Source organism: Staurois parvus, unplaced genomic scaffold (assembly GCF_062004578.1).
Source record: "Staurois parvus isolate SC_StPar_1 unplaced genomic scaffold, SC_StPar_1.0 ptg000467l, whole genome shotgun sequence".
Classification (NCBI taxonomy): Eukaryota; Metazoa; Chordata; class Amphibia; order Anura; family Ranidae; genus Staurois; species Staurois parvus.
Window position 1 is genome coordinate 62,330 of NW_028318263.1, and position 18,925 is coordinate 81,254.

The 18,925-nt window shown below is 42.2% G+C and overlaps 1 protein-coding gene across 2 annotated transcripts in view; it reads left to right on the plus strand.

Annotated features, from left to right (window-relative positions):
• Nucleotides 1-18,925, plus strand: part of CCDC13 (coiled-coil domain containing 13) — an 87,259-nt gene that overhangs the window by 45,545 nt on the left and 22,789 nt on the right. For both annotated transcript variants that reach the window (XM_089689023.1, XM_089689024.1), the window contains exons 9-11: nt 2,803-2,979; nt 6,803-7,009; nt 16,784-16,920. In XM_089689023.1, coding sequence (XP_089545149.1) covers nt 2,803-2,979; nt 6,803-7,009; nt 16,784-16,920 — 521 coding nt within the window. The remainder of the gene's footprint in view (nt 1-2,802; nt 2,980-6,802; nt 7,010-16,783; nt 16,921-18,925) is intronic.

Below are 18,925 nucleotides of genomic sequence, written 5' to 3' on the forward strand. Positions count from 1 at the left end.
ATGGGTGCAGGGAAACGAGAGGAAAAAATGTGAAACGTAAAACCTTTAAATGTAATGTTGATGGAATGGAGTTTAAAATCAAAGATTTTATTACTTGCCGTACAGAAGGTGTGGTCTACGGTTTGGAGTGTGACTGTGGTTATCAATATATAGGCAGAACAAAAAGACCGCTCTGGAAACGTATTAGGGAACATGTTCAGAACATAAAAAATGGTTTCCCGAAACACAGTGTATCCAAACATTTTTTAAAAAAACATAATAAGGATCCTTCAGGTTTGAGGTTCTGGGGGATACAAAAATATACCAAACACTGGAGAGGAAGTAATAAGATTAAATCTTTGAGCCAGGCGGAATCTCGATGGATTTTTACTATGCATACACAGGCACCTTTTGGACTCAATGTGGAATTTGATTTAAATTGTTTTATTAGTGACTTTTAAATTTTTTAAGATTATTTATAATTTTTTAGGAAGCTCCTAGTGGTGGTAGTCGGATATGAATGGATATATATGTATATATCTTACATCGGAACATGTGTTAATATAAACTTTGGGTCTAGTGCTAGAATAGACGGGAGTACAAAGTAGTTTAGTTAAATATATATTCATTACGAGTTTATTTGAATTATTAGTGTATTGATATGTTGTTTAGTTTAATTGTTTTAATATATGAGATATAACAAAAAGGATGAATACAAGGTTTATATATATAATATGAGGAATACTGTAAACTCAAGCTATAGGTGTATCAACATGATTCCTTTTATGTATATGAGATGTTCTTATATACAGTAGAGATGTTTCTATTAGGGGTTAAAGTATAAATGTTTTCTTTTTTAATATTAAGGTTAATTTCCTTGAGGGTTATATAATTGAAATATATGGTATATTAAAACCTAGGCTGTCTCTATTTGTAGAAGGGCAATTTAATAAAATGTGGAAATATATGTATTTATATATACATATATATTTTTTGTATACGGTTTTTAGTTTTTTTATATATATTTTTTTTAATTGTTGGCTATTTAATAAAATTACATATGTGTATTAAAGTGGTTTTTAATAAATTAAAGAGATTTTTAATATACTGCGGTATTAAAATAGTGGCATAGATCGAGTTTTTCCCCATAGGGGGACATTATGTTAATGTTCCTCCGTGTTGTATAGTGAAGATAGCGGGCTTCGGGAAAATGGCCGCCGAGAGCCCGCCCTTCAATTGGGAAGAGATTTTTAGGCTGGATCCTATTTAAATGCATTCAGTCACTGGTGGGCGTTAACCCTGATGAAGTCACGACGCACGTGACGCAACGCGTCGGTACGCCATATCCGGTTTGGAAGTACGTCACTTCCGGTCACGTGGGACGCATGTCCGAACGGAGCGGCCATATTGGTTTCCCCCTGTGTTCATGAGATACACCTATGGGATGAGGTGGAAGGCTTTTGTAACCAGGAAATCAAATGTGAGTACAACCGATATGTAATAGAAGTGGCTTATATTAAACAATATTACACTATGGGAAGCTCTGTTTTGTGTCCTATATGACATATGAGTGGAGGAGAAGTGGAGACCCTGTGATCACCTGCTGAGCTACCGAGAGGAGGAGGAAAAAAAGATTGGCCATAGAGGAGATCAGTAGCCTTTTGGCCCCTTGAGGGTCAGTGCGGGGAGGTGAGCAGGCACTGCTGCCATTTGAGGATTTGTGTTTGAGCACTAGAAGTGAAGACCACCGTTCTATCACAAGTTACACTTGCATGGACTCTATTTATTTATATATATATATGATATATTATTTATACATATATATATTTTCTATATATGCACTTAAAAAAGGTTTTTTTTGTATACACGTGTTCACCTTTTATTATTGATGAGCACTCTTCACTTTAAATAGTGAATGAGGAGAAGGAATTTTTTGGAGATATAAGATTATTTGTCACTGGTTTGTTTATTTATTTATCATCACTGATATATTATGGATTCAGTTTGATTTTTTCTATTTAATATACACTATTGGTTATAATGTTCCAGTGTTTAACAAGGAACTGTTAACACTATAGCACTTACACTCACTGTTGGCACCTTAATATATATATATATTTATTTATTTAGCGCTTCACTATTTTATAGTATATATTTGGCTACTTAATGGCTTAAGGTAAAGTGACAGCAGCTGTTGAGATAGGGACCTTGCCTGTATTGAGCGCAGGAGGATACTTGTAATTTTAGTGACCCATCTTTAATGTCGGGTAGGGTAAGCTTGCGGCTTCACAGCCGGGTGCCCGCTGCGCATGCGCAAGAAGTGCTGCACTTCCTGAATGGCCCCGTAGTCTTCTGGGACCTGTCACGTGTCCCACAAGACTTTGGGGAGGGAGGACAACTTCCGCTTCTGATCGCCTAGGCAATCGTAGCGAAAGCGGGAAACCTGTCAAATTCGGGTACCCGTTCCCCCCGCTCCCCAATGGTGCCAATCCTTAATGGGGAACGGGGACCAATCTTTAAAGCGGAACTTCCCCTTTTGGGTGGAACTCCACTTTAAAGTGGTTGTAAAGCCTTTTTTTTTTGTTTAATAACGAACATGTCATACTTACCTGCTTTGTGTAGTGGTTTTGCACAAACAGGATCCTCCTCTTCTCGGGTCTCCTGCCGGCACTAATTCCTAGAACTTATCTTGGTTACTGTGTGTTAATTGGTAATACGCTAACCGGCACATACTGAAGGTGTCATTTTGTAATAGTAGCTTTGTTATTATTCCTATATTCCTCTTCTTGTTGCTTCCATGTTGTCTTGTTGATATAATCCTAGAGACTGACCGGAGAACATGGCAATCTTAAAAAAGAATATGAGGATCTGAAAAAGAGGTTTGAGGCTTCCAAAGCCAGGAACCGATCTCTGTCCAATGATCTGAAGACCCTCAAGTTGCAGATGACGACACTGCTGGATAAAGGGAAGCATGACGATGAACTCATAGATGCCCTGCTGGTACTTTGTGTTGATTGTTCTTAAAGGGAACGAATAGTCTTTTTAGTTTTTAGTTGCAAAAGAGACCAGGATGATGTACAGCCAGAGACGTCCCTAGGGTTGGTGTCACCCGGTGTGATAACACTTGGTGACACCCCCTCCGACGATCCCCGCAGGATGGTTCTGATCTGCGGAGTCCGATCCATTATGCTCCCCAATCTGCAGATCTGATCCATCCTGAGGGGACCGTCGGCATGCAACCTATACGGGGTGATACCGGACCCGCTCCACGAAAAGGTAAGTTGTAAAGAAAGCAGACGATCCCCGCAGAATGGATCGGATCCATCCTGCGGGTATCGTTGGCTTGCTTTACAGCTTACCTTTTTGTGGAGCGGGTCCGGTGTCATCCGGAGCGGCGCGCACCCCCTGCACCTGCCTCGGGACGCCACTGTGTACAGCACATGTGCCAAACACAATGCCCGCGGGCCAAATCAGGCCCACCGGGCCATCTCATGTGGCACTTGCAGCTGTGGCACCCCCTTCGACTCCACCTCCACCTTCACCGCCAGATCATGTGCTTGTCCATGCAGCCGCAGAGTGGCTCATCTCTGCCCCCTCCATCCCGTCTCAGCAGTCGGCAGCAGAGAGTAGGACGGAACTCCTCCTACAGATCCTGAACATGCATTTCTATATTTATTCCATACATTTTTACATGCATTTATATAGTCCCTCAATGAAACCTGAGTAAAGGTGTTTTTTTTGTTTTTGTTTTTTGGGTTTAGATGCTCTTTAACAACACAGAGGTGAGATAGTTGCTGCTCGGGTAGTGATTTGGTTTTAGTCTACAACACAAACTGAAAAAGCAGGAAGCAGAGCCTGTATATGTAATTAATAAATATGTCTGTCTCCATATACATTTATTACATTTTAAAAAGTTAGTTAATGAAAAGGAGAAATAACACCCTCCCCATCCCAACCTCGGTCCCTGCTGCACGTACCTCTAGTGGTGATAACGTTTCACTGTTCATGCAGCCTGGTGCAACTGTCCTGAGGTTTGAAAACTGCGCCATTGCTCCTATTCTTTCTCTACAAATGCCAGTATATATCAGAGCGGTTCTGATTGTTCAGCACTGGCACATGACTGTGATGACCCAAGAACCATTGCATTGGGCTGCATGGACAGTAAAACTATCACCCAGATAAATGGAGCCGGGACCAGGGCTAGGAAAGGTGTAGGGCATCACATCTAAGAGGAACTTCAGCCGCTCCTCTGATTTTTATAATAACAGTGAAGTGGCGAGCGGGTGACCAGATATGATTATTGCACCACATCCCTTAAAATTGCAAATATTCAATAGAGAAGATGGGACTTTCAGGGTGCATGAACATGAATACCACACATATTAAAAAGTTATATTATTATTATTATATAATTTTTATTTTGTATTTTTGTAATTTAGGAAAAAATACAGAAACATAAAAAAAACTATTTCAGTTCTAAGAGTAAAACTGAGATTGAAACTTGGTTATGTAATTGTAGTTACTCCCTACATGTTTCGCCCTCACTGGCTTCCTCAGGGGAGATTTTTTTGAAGAAATTTCTACCGCCGAGGCAGTCTAGAGATATATCAAAGGAAAATTGTACAATTACCAAACAACTTTAATATATCCAATAGAGTATTTAATTAAAAAAAAATATATAAATATATATATATACAGTGGGGATCGAAAGTTTGGGCACCCCAGCTAAAAATTTGTATTAATGTGCATAAAGAAGCCAAGGAAAGATAGAAAAATCTCCAAAAAGCATCAAATTACAGATTAGACATTCTTATAATATGTCAACAAAAGTTAGATTTTATTTCCATCATTTACACTTTCAAAATAACAGAAAACAAAAAAATGGTGTCTGCAAAAGTTTGGGCCCCCTGCAGAGTTAATATCTTGTACTGCCCCCTTTGGCAAGTATCACAGCTTGTAAACGCTTTTTGTAGGCAGCCAAGAGTCTTTCAATTCTTGTTTGAGGTATCTTTGCCCATTCTTCCTTACAAAAGTCTTCCAATTCTTTGAGATTTCTGGGCTGTCTGTCACGCACTGCTCTTTTAAGGTCTATCCATAGATTTTCAATTATGTTGAGGTCAGGTGATTGTGAAGGCCATGGCAAAACCTTCAGTTTATGCCTCTTGATGTAATCCCCCGTGGATTTCGAGGTGTGTTTAGGATCATTATCCATTTGTAGAAGCCATCCTCTCTTTAACTTCAGCTTTTTCACAGATGGCATCAAGTTACCATCCAAAATTTGCTGAAATTTTATTGAATCCATTTTTCCTTCTACTCGTGAGATGTTCCCTGTGCCACTGGCTGCAACACAACCCCAAAGCATGATTGATCCAACCCCACGCTTAACAGTTGGACAGAGGTTCTTTTCATTAAATTCTGTGCCCCTTCTTCTCCAAACGTACCTTTGCTCATTCCGGCCAAAAAGTTCAATTTTAACCTCATCGGTCCACAGAACTTGTTTCCAAAATGCATCAGGCTTGTCTATATGTTCATTTGCAAAGTTCAAACGATGATTTTTGTGGTGAGGACGTAGAAGAGGTTTTCTTCTGATGACTCTTCCATGAAGACCATATTTGTACAAGTATCTCTTTATAGTGGAATAGTGTACCACAACTCCAGTGTCTGCCAGATCTTTCTGGAGAGATCGTGCAGTCAAACGTGGGTTTTGAATTGTTTTTCTCACAATCCTGCGAGCTGTTCTGTCTGATATTTTTCTTGGTCTTCCAGATCTTGCTTTAACTTCCACTGTTCCTGATAACTGCCATTTCTTAATTACATTCCGAACAGAGGATATTGACGTCTGAAAACGCTTTGCTATCTTCTTATAGCCTTCTCCAGCTTTGTGAGCGTCAACTATTTTCAGTTTCAGTTTTCTAGACAACTGCTTAGAAGAACCCATGATGCTGATTGTTGGGGCAAGGTCAGATGAGTCTGGGCATTTAAAACCTTTGAGAATGACATCACCTGGTCTTCCCAGACGATGATTGAGAACAATCCATGACACTGGCAGGTCTCAGCTTTGCAAAGGGGGCAGTGCATGCTATAAATTCTGCAGGGTGCCCAAACTTTTGCAGACGCCATTTTTTTGTTTTGTGTTATTTTGAAAGTGTAAATGATGGAAATAAAATCTAACTTTTGTTGACATATTATAAGAATGTCTAATCACTAATTTGATGCCTTTTGGAGAATTTTCCATCTTTCCTTGGCTCTTTATGCACATTAATACAAATTTTTAGCTGGGGTGCCCAAACTTTCGATCCCCACTATATATATATATATATATATATATATATATATATATATGGACTCGATGGCTCACCCTGGATGTGAAAGCTCACGGCCACACTTACCTGTCACGGAATCAATATTCACCTGCCCAGCGGATCCAGTGGTGTCCTTCTGCGATCCGTTAATCAGGTGCAGCAGTCCAGCATCTTGGTCCCCTTCAGTCATTGGAAGCTGGCTACCTTTTTCGAGTTCAGTTAGCCGGCCTGCGATGACAACCACGGCTCTGCCCACCAGCCGCTGTTATTCCCTGCTCCTGCAGCCTTCTGGGATAGGTGATGTGGAATCCCAGGGGTTCAAGGCAGCAGGAATGTGTCCTTCTCACCTGTGCGAGAATGGCGGTGGGTGGTGGTCCATTTTAATAAGTTTTACATTTACTGTACATGTACACTGAACAGACTTTTCATTCCTATGATCATATGCAGCTGGTAACAATCGCTTGTGCAACTGAAAACTAAAGGGCTACAACTTCTTACAATCACTTCATACATTTTTTCAGGTCCAGCAGAAGAATATGCAGGAGATCCTAACCAACCTGAGCAAGCAGGATCAGAAACACAAAGACTCTCAGCAATCCTTGAGCCTGCACCTAAACAACGAGAGCCAGAAGCAGAACTCGCTGGTCGCTCAGCTGAAACAGATGGTGGCGGAGAGGGAGACAAAGGTGAAAGAGCTGGAGGTGGAAATCCAGCAACTGACCACAAAGGTAAAACTTTAGGTGGACCTCCTAGTAACTATAAAAGTCTGCATGGATACATTTTTGACATGTCACAATATACAACCAGTGTATCACTTTCCATAAAAGCTCCACCTTTTGTCATTAAAGCAGAGTTCCACTCACCTGTCAAAAAATAAAGTCAGCAGCTACAAAAACTGTAGCTGCTGACTTTTAAAAAACAGCCACTTACCTGTCCCTCTGCCCCGTGGTGTGTCCCCCGCAGCCCGTTTCACCGGCCGTCCTCTATTCCAGGAGGCCGGCATCTTCAGTGTGGGCACCCGGCTGTGATAGCTTGCGGCTTCACAGCCAGGTACCCACTGTGCATGTACGAGTAGCGCTGCTCTTCATGAATGGTCCTGTAGTCTTCTGGGACCTGTCACGTGTCCCAAAAGACTACAGGAAGGGAGAACACCTTCTGTTTCCGATCACCTAGGCCAGTGGTTCTCAACCTTCCTAATGCCGCGACCCTTTAATACAGTTCCTCATGTTGTGGTGACCCCCAATCCTAAAATTATTTACCCAGTAATTATAATTCATGAAGTGTCGTTTTACCTCCAATACTGCTGCTTTCAGCACAGCAGCTGCTTTCTACACAGTAGCTGCTCTTTACACATCGGAAATATGTGTTTTCCGATGGTCTTAGGCGACCCGTGAAAGGATCATTCGACCCCCAAAGGGGTCACGACCCACAGGTTGAGAACCACTGACCTAGGCGGAAGTGGGAGAGGGTACCTGTCAAATTCGGGTACCTGCTCCCCAAAGGTGCCATTCCTTAATGGGGAGTGGCCAAGCAGTCCTTAAAGTGGAACTTCCCCTTTTGGGTGGAGCTCCACTTTAAATATCCATCCTTGACCTCCAGTCCATTGACATTGCCTAGGCTAAAATTATGTCATCAGTTTGCTGCAGGCAGCAGTAAGCATTTCCTCAGTCTCCCCTCCCCCAGTGATTAGGCTGTACATTGTAACTCTGTAGCAAGTCACAATGTGAGAAGCCGCAGCATGGGCTGATCTGTGTCAGACATTTGTGAACATAGCCAAGAACTGCACAGGTACCAGGATTTACATGACTGTGTCATTTCTGAACCAGCATCTCAGTCTAGGAAGTAGATAGTGACCCTGGATGATACCTGAACAAAGATGGCTCTCTCCAGGAGAGAAAAGCAGATGAAGGTGTTGTCAGGGGAAGTACTGTGATCTCTGTGAGAGGTAATAAATACGGTAAGTGTTATACCTACCATGCTTGGTCTTCAGATAAGAATGGGGCTGCTGCCACAACCACACTGCAACTATGTGTAATGCAAATGGTTGCAGCGCAGTGGTGCATCATTTACACCTCTGAAAAGTGATCCACTTAGCTACACATCCTAACATAGCCAAACACAGGCACTTTCAGTCAGTATAAGGTCTCTGCCGTCATAAATGTGTGGTCAGGTCAGGTTCACGTTAAACTACGCCCAACCCCTTACTCTGACCCTAAACCTCATGTGAAATGTACACCATTGCAGTGATATATACTACATTATGGCAATGAACACTCAGATTTTGGTGTCTATGTACAATGGTCCTAGTTCACACAAGCACAACAGACATAACATACACAACCATGGGCGCATCAGATGTCTCCAAAGGGTCATTCACACACGGGCGGACTGACCATTTGGAAACTCGGGCACTGTCTGAGGGCCCGGGGTCAGTATGGGGCCCCATGAGATTCCCCTGGTACCTTTTTCATAGGCTTTTTTGAGTTTGGGCAAGGACACAGGGGCCCCATGATCCTCTATTGCCCGGGGCCCCATGAGTTGTCAGTCCGCCCCTGTTCACACATTATTGTTGTTATTATTATACAGGATTTTTATTATTATTATTATACAGGATTTATGGCGCCAACACTTTGCTCAGCACTTTACAATATAACGGGAGACAATACAGCAACAATACAGTTCAATACAAGAGGGATAGGAGGGCCCTGATCCTCAGATCTCCTAGATTGTGAGCTCCCAGGATCAGGGCCCTCCTATCCCTTTTGTATTGAACTGTATTGTTGCTGTATTGTCTCCCGTTATATTGTAAAGCGCTGAGCAAACTGTTGGCGCTATATAAATCCTGTATAATAATAATAATAATAATAATAATAATAAATCCTGAATAATAATAATAATAATAATAAATCCTGTATAATAATAATAATATATAATTCCTGTATAATAATAATTATATATAAATCCTGTATAATAATAATAATATAAATCCTGTATAATAATAATAATATAAATCCTGTATAATAATAATTATATATAAATCCTGTATAATAATAATAATATATAAATCCTGTATAATAATAATTATATATAAATCCTGTATAATAATAATTATATATAAATCCTGTATAATAATAATAATAATAATAATAATAATAATAATAATAAAAAATCCTGTATAATAATAATTATATATAAATCCTGTATAATAATAATAATAATAATAATAAATCCTGTATAATAATAATTATACATAAATCCTGTATAATAATAGTAATATAAATCCTGTATAATAATAATAATGTGTGAATGACCCTTTGGAGACATGTGATGCGCCCATGGTTGTGTATGTTATGTCTGTTGTGTGAACCATGACCTTCAGCTAGAGGACGCTAAACTCTTACTATAGGGTAAAATGACGCACAATAAAACCTTCTTAGAACAAAAGGTAGTCGCATGTCTCATTCCATCACATATCCCAAAATAAGAGGATTATTCTTCATTTCAGGGTAGTGGATGGAGCAGTTTGAAATAGAGCCTAATATTATAGAGCAATTTATCTATAGTAATCTCCAGCAGGTTTGGCTGTACATTTAGGGCTCATTCACACTGCAGCTGCTGAACTGACGTTCAGGAGCTGTTGAGCGTTTTTTTTTCAGCAGCCCCTGAACTCTCTCTAATGGTTTCCTATGTGTCCATGTACACATCGTCATTTACAGTCGTTTACAGGCAGTTGAGTTTACAGTCGTTTTCTTGAATGCACTAAAATTGCGTTCAGGAGTAGATTTTACCGGCGTTTCAAATACTTGTAAACGCGGTTGACCGTGTTTACAAGCGTTTGCGTTTAGATGCGTTTTTTGACAGGTCCATATCCAGATGCTGTCCAAAGCCTTTTTTCTTCATCAGAAATGCATGCAAAGTGTTTTCCACGTATTCAAATGGACCCGGTACACCAGCGCTGCATTCTGCTCATGATGGGATCCATAGTGAATACAACCAGAAAAGACCGGTCATCTCAACACATACTGCTCTCTCTGCTTCTGCTCTCTATTTCTCTCAAAATGTCTGAAACAGTTTTTTATTTACTATTTTTCAGTGCAATCTGGGCATTTTGGAAGGTGTCCTGAGGTTATCTTTAAAAAACACTTCTAAACGCAACTAAATGCGCATAAACGTGGTATGCAAACAAAGCTAAACTGTTGTTTTTTAACCTATGTTTTCTAGCTGTCAGTTTCCAGTGGTCAGAAGAGTTTTCTTAATGCCCCGTGTACATGAGCTCTTAGTCATTAGGGCATAACGGAATGATTTGCATGGCTCCGTCCACTGTCTTAAAATGTATTTTATTATTTCAGGTACTTATATATTGCTGTCAATTTACGCAGCGCTTTGCATATATATTGTACATTCACATCAGTCCCTAACCCTCAAGGGGCGTACAATCTAAGGTCCCTAACCCTCAAGGGGCGTACAATCTAAGGTCCCTAACCCTCAAGGGGCGTACAATCTAAGGTCCCTAACCCTCAAGGGGCGTACAATCTAAGGTCCCCAACCCTCAAGGGGTGTACAATCTAAGGTCCCTAACCCTCAAGGGGCGTACAATCTAAGGTCCCTAACCCTCAAGGGGCGTACAATCTAAGGTCCCTAATTCACATTCATACATACACATACTAGGGACAATTTAGACAGGATCCAATTAACCTACCAGCATGTCTTTGGAGTGTGGGAGGAAACCGGAGTACCCAGAGAAAACCCACACAGGCACAGGGAGAGCATGCAAACTCCAGGCAGAAGGTGCCAGGGTTGGGATTTGAACCAACGACCCGAGTTCTGCCAGGGGGAAGTGCTAACCATTTAGCCACTGTGCTGTGCTGCCCCCAAAATGAGGAATAGTCCTCATATTTTATTTTTAGGATATATGATGGCACTAGATGTGAACACCTTCTGACCTTAAAAGGCTTTACTGTGCTATGCACGGGTTCAGTGGAGGGCTTTTTGGTTCCTTTAATCCAGGGGTCTCCAGACTACGGCCCATGGGTCATATAAGGCCAGATGCCAGATTTTATCCAGCCTTCTGGTGTAAGTGGGGACTGTAATGGGGACTCTGATATAAGAAAGGATACTGATGGGGACTATTGTGTAAGGGGGACTCTTATATAACAGAGGAGTTTGATGGGAACTCCCATGTAAAAGCAGACTATGATGGGGACTCTCATATAAGGGAGGACTCTGATGTAAGGAGGCTGTGATGCGGAGTCTGTTGCTCTAAATCATGTGCTGATTTAAAAAATGTATTCATTTATAAAATTTGTTTTTTTCAGCCTGTGAATGTTTTTAAAATCTACAGTGTAGATCTTGATCTGAAAATTTTGTAGACCCCTGCTTTAATCCCTGTCCACCATAACCTTCTGCATTATACATTCCTCTATAGGGTGGGATTGACATTTACACATAATAAATTAAACAATAATCGTCTTCCTTTTTTAAATCCTGTATGAAGTAACACAGAAGGGTCTGTGCCTCCTGCAAGTCTTAGCTTTTCCCTAGACGGTGCGCAGTTACAGATACACTATAATGCCCGCAGTATCGGGCCGCCGGCCTTTCCACGCACATGAACTTTAATGGCCCCCCAGTCTTAGTCCGTAGGGTTCAATATTGAGTTGGCCCCGCCCTTTCCACGCACATGAACTTTAATGGCCCCCCAGTCTTAGACCGTAGGGTTCAATATTGAGTTGGCCCCGCCCTTTCCACGCACATGAACTTTAATGGCCCCCAGTCTTAGTCCGTAGGGTTCAATATAGAGTTGGCCCCGACCTTTGCAGCTATAACAGCTTCACCTCTTCTGGGAAGGCCGTCCACAAGGTTTAGGAGGGTGTCTATGGGAAGGTTGGACCATTCTTCCAGCAGCACATTTGTCAGGTCAGGCACTGATGTCGGGGGAGGAGGCCTGGCTCACAGTCTCCGCTCTAATTCATCCCAAAGGTGTTCTATGGGGTTGAGGTCAGTCAAGTTCCTCCCCTCCAAACTGGCTCCTCCATGTCTTTATGGACCTTGCTTTGTGCACTGGTGCGCAGTTATGTTGGAACAGGAAGGGGCCATCCCCAACTCTTCCCACAAAGTTGGGAACATGACATTGTCCAAATTATCACCTTAAGAGTTCCCTTCACTGGAACTAGGGGGCCAAGCCCAACCCCTGAAAAACAACCCCACACCATAATCCCCCCACCACCAAACTGTACACTTGGCACAGTGCAGTCAGGCAAATACCATTCTCCTGACAACTGCCAAACCCAGACACGTCCATCAGATTGCCAGACAGAGAAGTGTGATTCATCACTCCAGAGAACATGTCTACTGCTCTAGAGTCCAGTGGCCTGAATCCAATGAATTGGAGGGGTGTCCCACTTTTGGCAATATAGTGTATCTCAAAGTTCAATGGTGTCAGTGGGAACTTATCTGAGAGGCAGAAATTGCTCATTGCTTAATGAATCCCTAGCAACCTCCAGAGGAATCCTAGGGATCCATGGAACCTTGGTCAAGAAAGGCTGCGGTATGTGTATAAACGTTTTAAACATATAGGTTATTTTGATATTTGCCCTCTGATAGCAGTACAATTTACATACAATACAGGTGAAACTCCAAAAATTTGAATATCATGCAAAAGTTCATATATTTCAGTAATGCAACTTAAAAGGTGAAACTAATATATGAGATAGACTCATTACATGCAAAGCAAGATAGTTCAAGCCGTGATTTGTCATCATTGTGATGATTATGGCTTACAGCTCATGAAAACCCCAAATCCACAATCTCAGAAAATGAGAATATTGTGAAAAGGTGGAATATTCTCGGCTCAAAGTGTCCCACTCTAATCAGCTCATTAATCCATAACACCTGCAAAGGGTTCCTGAGCCTTTAAATGGTCTCTCAGTCTGGTTCAGTAGGAATCACAATCATGGGAAAGACTGCTGACCTGACACCATCACTGACACCCTCCATAAGGAGGGAAAGCCTCAAAGGGTAATTGCAAAAGAAGTTGGATGTTCCCAAAGTGCTGTATCAAAGCACATTAATAGAAAGTTATGTGGAAGGGAAAAGTGTGGAAGAAAAAGGTGCACAAGCAGCAGGGATGACCGCAGCCTGGAGAGGATTGTCAGGAAAAGGCCATTCAAAAGTGTTGGGGACTTTCACAAGGAGTGGACTGAGGCTGGAGTCAGTGCATCAAGAGCCACCACACACAGATGGATCCTGGACATGGGCTTCAAATGTTGTATTCCTCTTGTCAAGCCGCTCCTGAACAACAAACAACGTCAGAAGCGTCTTACCTGGGCTAAAGAAAAATAGACCTGGTCTATTGCTCAGTGGTCCAAAGTCCTCTTTTCTGATGAGAGCAACTTTTGCATCTCATTTGGAAACCAAGGACCCAGAGTAAGGAGGAAGAATGGAGAGGCCCAAGGACCCCGAGTATGGAGGAAGAATGGAGAGGCCCAAGGACCCCGAGTATGGAGGAAGAATGGAGAGGCCCAAGGACCCCGAGTATGGAGGAAGAATGGAGAGGCCCAAGGACCCCGAGTATGGAGGAAGAATGGAGAGGCCCAAGGACCCCGAGTATGGAGGAAGAATGGAGAGGCCCAAGGACCCCGAGTATGGAGGAAGAATGGAGAGGCACAATGACCCCGAGTATGGAGGAAGAATGGAGAGGTACAAGGACCCCGAGTATGGAGGAAGAATGGAGAGGCACAAGGACCCAGAGTATGGAGGAAGAATGGAGAGGCACAAGGACCCCGAGTATGGAGGAAGAATGGAGAGGCACAAGGACCCCGAGTATGGAGGAAGAATGGAGAGGCACAAGGACCCCGAGTATGGAGGAAGAATGGAGAGGCACAATGACCCCGAGTATGGAGGAAGAATGGAGAGGCCCAAGGACCCCGAGTATGGAGGAAGAATGGAGAGGCCCAAGGACCCCGAGTATGGAGGAAGAATGGAGAGGCACACACTGCAAGATGCTTGAAGTCCAGTGTGAAGTTTCCACAGTCTGTGTTGATTTGGGGAGCCATGTCATCTGCTGGGGTTGGTCCACTGTGCTTCATTAAGTCCAGGGTCAACGCAGCCGTCTACCAGGAGATTTTGGAGCACTTCATGCTTCCTTCCGCAGACCAGCTTTATGGGGATGCTGACTTCATTTTCCAGCAGGACTTGGCTCCGCCCACACTGCCAAAAGCACCAAAACCTGGTTCAAAGACCGTGGGATTACTGTGCTTGATTGGCCAGCAAACTCGCCTGACCTGAACCCCATAGAGAATCTATGGGGCATTGCCAAGAGAAAGAAGAGAGACATGAGACCGAACAATGCAGAAGAGCTGAAGGCCGCTATTGAAGCATCCTGGTCTTCCATAACACCTCAGCAGTGCCACAGGCTGATAGCTTCCATGCCACTCCGCATTGAGGCAGTAATTGCTGCAAAAGGGGCCCAAACCAAGTACTGAGTACATATGCATGCTTCTACTTTTCAGAGGTGCGATATTGTTCTATGTACAATCCTTGTTTTATTGATTGCATGGAATATTCTCATTTTCTGAGATTGTGGATTTGGGGTTTTCATGAGCTGTAAGCCATAATCATCACAATGATGACAAATCACGTCTTGAACTATCTTGCTTTGCATGGAATGAGTCTATCTCATGTATTAGTTTCACCTTTTAAGTTGCTGCACTGAAATAAATGAATGAATGCACCATATTCAAATTTTTTGAGTTTCACCTGTATATACATCGCAACCCATCATATTACAGTACTATAAGGGCTCGCTCACATGAGCTTTGCACTCTGAAGAGAAATCTGCATTCTGATTGCTGTTCATAGAGCATTTCACTTGCGGTTAGGAGGCGCTGTATGGGCTCTCCACCATTTGCTTTACTCTCTTGAATTCCATTTTAGCACACTGCAACCATGTGCATTGAATGTGATTTTGGGGTGCTTGCAAAGTGGCCCCCATTCACTTGAATGGGTCGCATCTTGTGGGCGCAATGCTTGCTGCAACCAACAGGGGGTATAATTTCTGCTATGCCCTGAAGCAAAGCATCTCAACTGCAGCATATGTACAGCTCTGGCTGCTGGCTCTACAGCTAAAGGGGTAATGGTTGGGAGGTGGTAAAACTGCAGCTCAGTTACAGTGTTACTGCTTCCCAACCTCATGTGCGAATTAACTCTTACAATACTTTACACAGGAAGCTGCCTTTTCTATGCATATTATGCATGTTAGGGGTAGCACAGTGGCTTAATGGTTAGCACTTCCGTTAAAAACGTGCATTTTTCAGCGTTTTTGTATTAGTATTTAGTGGCATCGCAAAAAATGGCCTGATCAGGAAGGGGGGTAAATCCTCTGGAGGGCAAGTGGTTAAAATGACACAACAGTAAAGTGGCAGTGCTAAACAGCAAAAAAAAGCTAACATCTGATTGGTGCATTACCACCTGCCCGTAATGTAATGCACATGGGCGGCCTGTGTATGCAAAGCAATGTAGTCGTACGTTGCTTTTTGGTTTAGGGCGTGCACATGTGCGTTTCCTCGCCCACACCCGCTGTGATTGTACACAGCAGGAGTTAGTCAGCAGGTCCCGGCCAATGATTCATGGCCGGGACCTGCTGATCGGCTTTGTCCAATCACAGCCCAGAGCTCTGTGTTGACAATCAACGCAGAGCTCTGTACAGAGGAAACAATCTCTCTGTTTCTTATCTCTGCAAAACAGAAATAGGAAACAAAGAGATGACTTAGTAAAGCAGTACATAGTATACACATTACACATTGTTGGGCACACACATTAACCCCTAATCGACCTGTTAATCCCAGCCAGTGTCATTAGTACTGTGTATAGTATTATTACTGATCACTGTATTACTATCACTTGTGATGTCAATGGCAGCTAGTCAGTTCCCCCAAGCATCAGTTAGTGTCAGATTTCCCTCTCAGGCTTATTAGAAGTCGCTGATCACCGCCATTAGTATAAAAAAAACCCCAAATAAATAAAAACTCCAATATGTATCCCATGGTTTGTAGATGCTATAACTTTCACGCAAACCAATCAATCTACAATTATTGGAGGTCGTTTTTACCAAAGACATGTAGCAGAATACATTTTGGCCAAAATTTATAAAGAAATGTGATTTTTTTTTTTTTTTTTTTTTTTTTTTTATTGGATGTGTTTTATAGCAGAAAGTAAAAAAAATGTTTTTTTTTCAAAATTTTTGGTCTTCTTTCATTTATATCGCACAAAATAAAAAAACCCAGTGTGGTCAAATACCAGAAAAAAGATCTATTTGTGTGAAAAATTTATTTAAATTTTATTTGGGTATAGCACTGCATGACTGCGCAATTGCCAGTTAAAGTAGCGCAGCGCTGTATAGCAAAAAATGGCCTGGATAGGCAACTTTCCTGCATTCCAGGTATTTACACAAATAAATATTTTCTATATTTAAGTATAATTCCTAACAATAGGCATTTTGTGTCTAGAGTTCCCCGAGAAGGCCGTCCAGTATGAAATTTTTTGGAGCTGAACAGTCAGAAGATGGGGTCAGGATGGACAAACGGCTGCCGGCGAGGTCACTGTCTGACATCGGCGATCACATGGGCATGGCCGCCTCTGCTAGGTAACAATCCTGGAGTTCTTTCTCTAAGGCTGCATTCACTGTAGTGTGAGAACGTGCTTACAATCGCTCAACTTTGCACTCATTCGTGAAAAAATGTGTTGCTTGGGGTGTTACTCATTGGTAATGTGATCGTTCATTAAAACGTTTGGACCCATATTGGTGATCCTCGGTGTGCTGGTGACATTCTCCCTCTCTGTTCGGTTCCAGCCGACGGTCGCTGCAGCACCCACTTATACACACAGCCATTTTTAACAGAGGAACGTGTGCGTTGGATTGTACACTTACTCATTGGTAATGGCACCCAAACACAGCAAGCAGATGTGTACTCTTTCGGGCAAGAAAATGCACAACAAATGCAGCAAACCATGTGGTCAAAAAATGTACAAAGCTGTAAGCTCAATAATGTGCATGAGCTTTTCTGCCGCATTTGTCCGCATGGGCCATTGAGAATGCAGGAGCACAACTGGTGGACAGGGACAGGGTGTTGTCACTTTAAAAGAGGAAACACCAGAGCAAAGACATTCATGGCGGGATCACCAGAGATTATTCAAATGAAAGTTGCAGATTTAAAATATTGAAAATGACTTCTCCAACTCTGGGAAATGTGAAAATTCCTTCTTGGAGTGGGGTTGCGCCTGCACTGCAAGGGTCAACTGTTGACTTATGCAGGCCATAGATGGGGAGAAAACCGGATGATTTTTCTTTAAAAAAGCGAAAAATCGGTCGTTCAAACGGCCGACGTTACCAGGAATGGTAAAAAAATCGGCCGATTTTCATCCCGTCTACAGCTGGCAAAAAGTGTCCCTGCAGAGAGTTCCGCTATTTCTTTGACAGTGCTTTGACATTTATAGCGGTTGCAACAATGTATCTATTTGTATCCATTTCGGATACAGATGTTTTTATTCGGAAACAAATAGATACATTGTTGCAACCGCTATAAACGTCAAAGCACTGTCAAAGAAATAGCGGAGCTCTCTGCAGAGACACTTTTTGCCGGACTGGAATTCTTCTTCTTCATCCTCTTCCTCTTCTTCATCTTCTTCATCCTCTTCTTCTTCTTCCTCTTCTTCTTCCTCTTCTTCATCCTCTTCTTCTTCTTCTTCCTCTTCTTCTTCTTCTTCCTCTTCTTCCCCTTCTTCCTCTTCCTTTTCTTCTTCATCCTCTTCTTCTTCATCCTCTTCTTCTTCCTCTTCTTCCTCTTCTTCCCCTTCTTCCTCTTCCTTTTCTTCCTCTTCTTCATCCTCTTCTTCCTCTTCTTCATCCTCTTCTTCCTCTTCTTCATCCTCTTCTTTATCCTCTTCTTCTTCTTCATCCTCTTCTTCCTCTTCTTCTTCATCATCATCCTCTTCTTCTTCTTCTTCTTCACCCTCTTCTTCATCTTCTTCATCTTCTTCATCCTCTTCTTCATTCTCTTCTTCTTTATCCTCTTCTTCTTCTTCTTCTTCTTCTTTATCCTCTTCTTCTTCATCATCCTCTTCTTCTTCTTCATCCTCTTCTTCTTCTTCATCCTCTTCTTCCTCTTCTTCATCCTCTTCTTCTTCATCCTCTTCTTCATCCTCTTCTTCTTCTTCATCCTCTTCTTCTTCTTCATCCTCTTCTTCTTCTTCATCCTCTTCTTCTTCATCCTCTTCTTCTTCTTTTGCTTCTTCTTTTTGTCTTCCTCTTGCAGTTCACTGCTCATGCGCAGATTTTTTTATCGGTAAAAAGATCGGCCAATTTGCTCATAATTGCCGCGAAAATCGGCTGATCTTTTTCCAACTTTACTGATAAAAAAATCTGCCAAAATACCAAAAAAACGGCCGAACAATTAAGCCACTAACGATCCGAAAATCGGCCGATTTTCGACCCATCTATGGCCTGCATTAGTCTAGGGGAAAGTAACATCACTTTTACTTACCTGATCCTCCACTCCCCCAGCAGACGGAGCTCCCCAATACTGTCGTTCAACATCATCACGACAAGTGCAGGCCTATAGATATTTTTAGTTGTAAAAACAAACAGAATA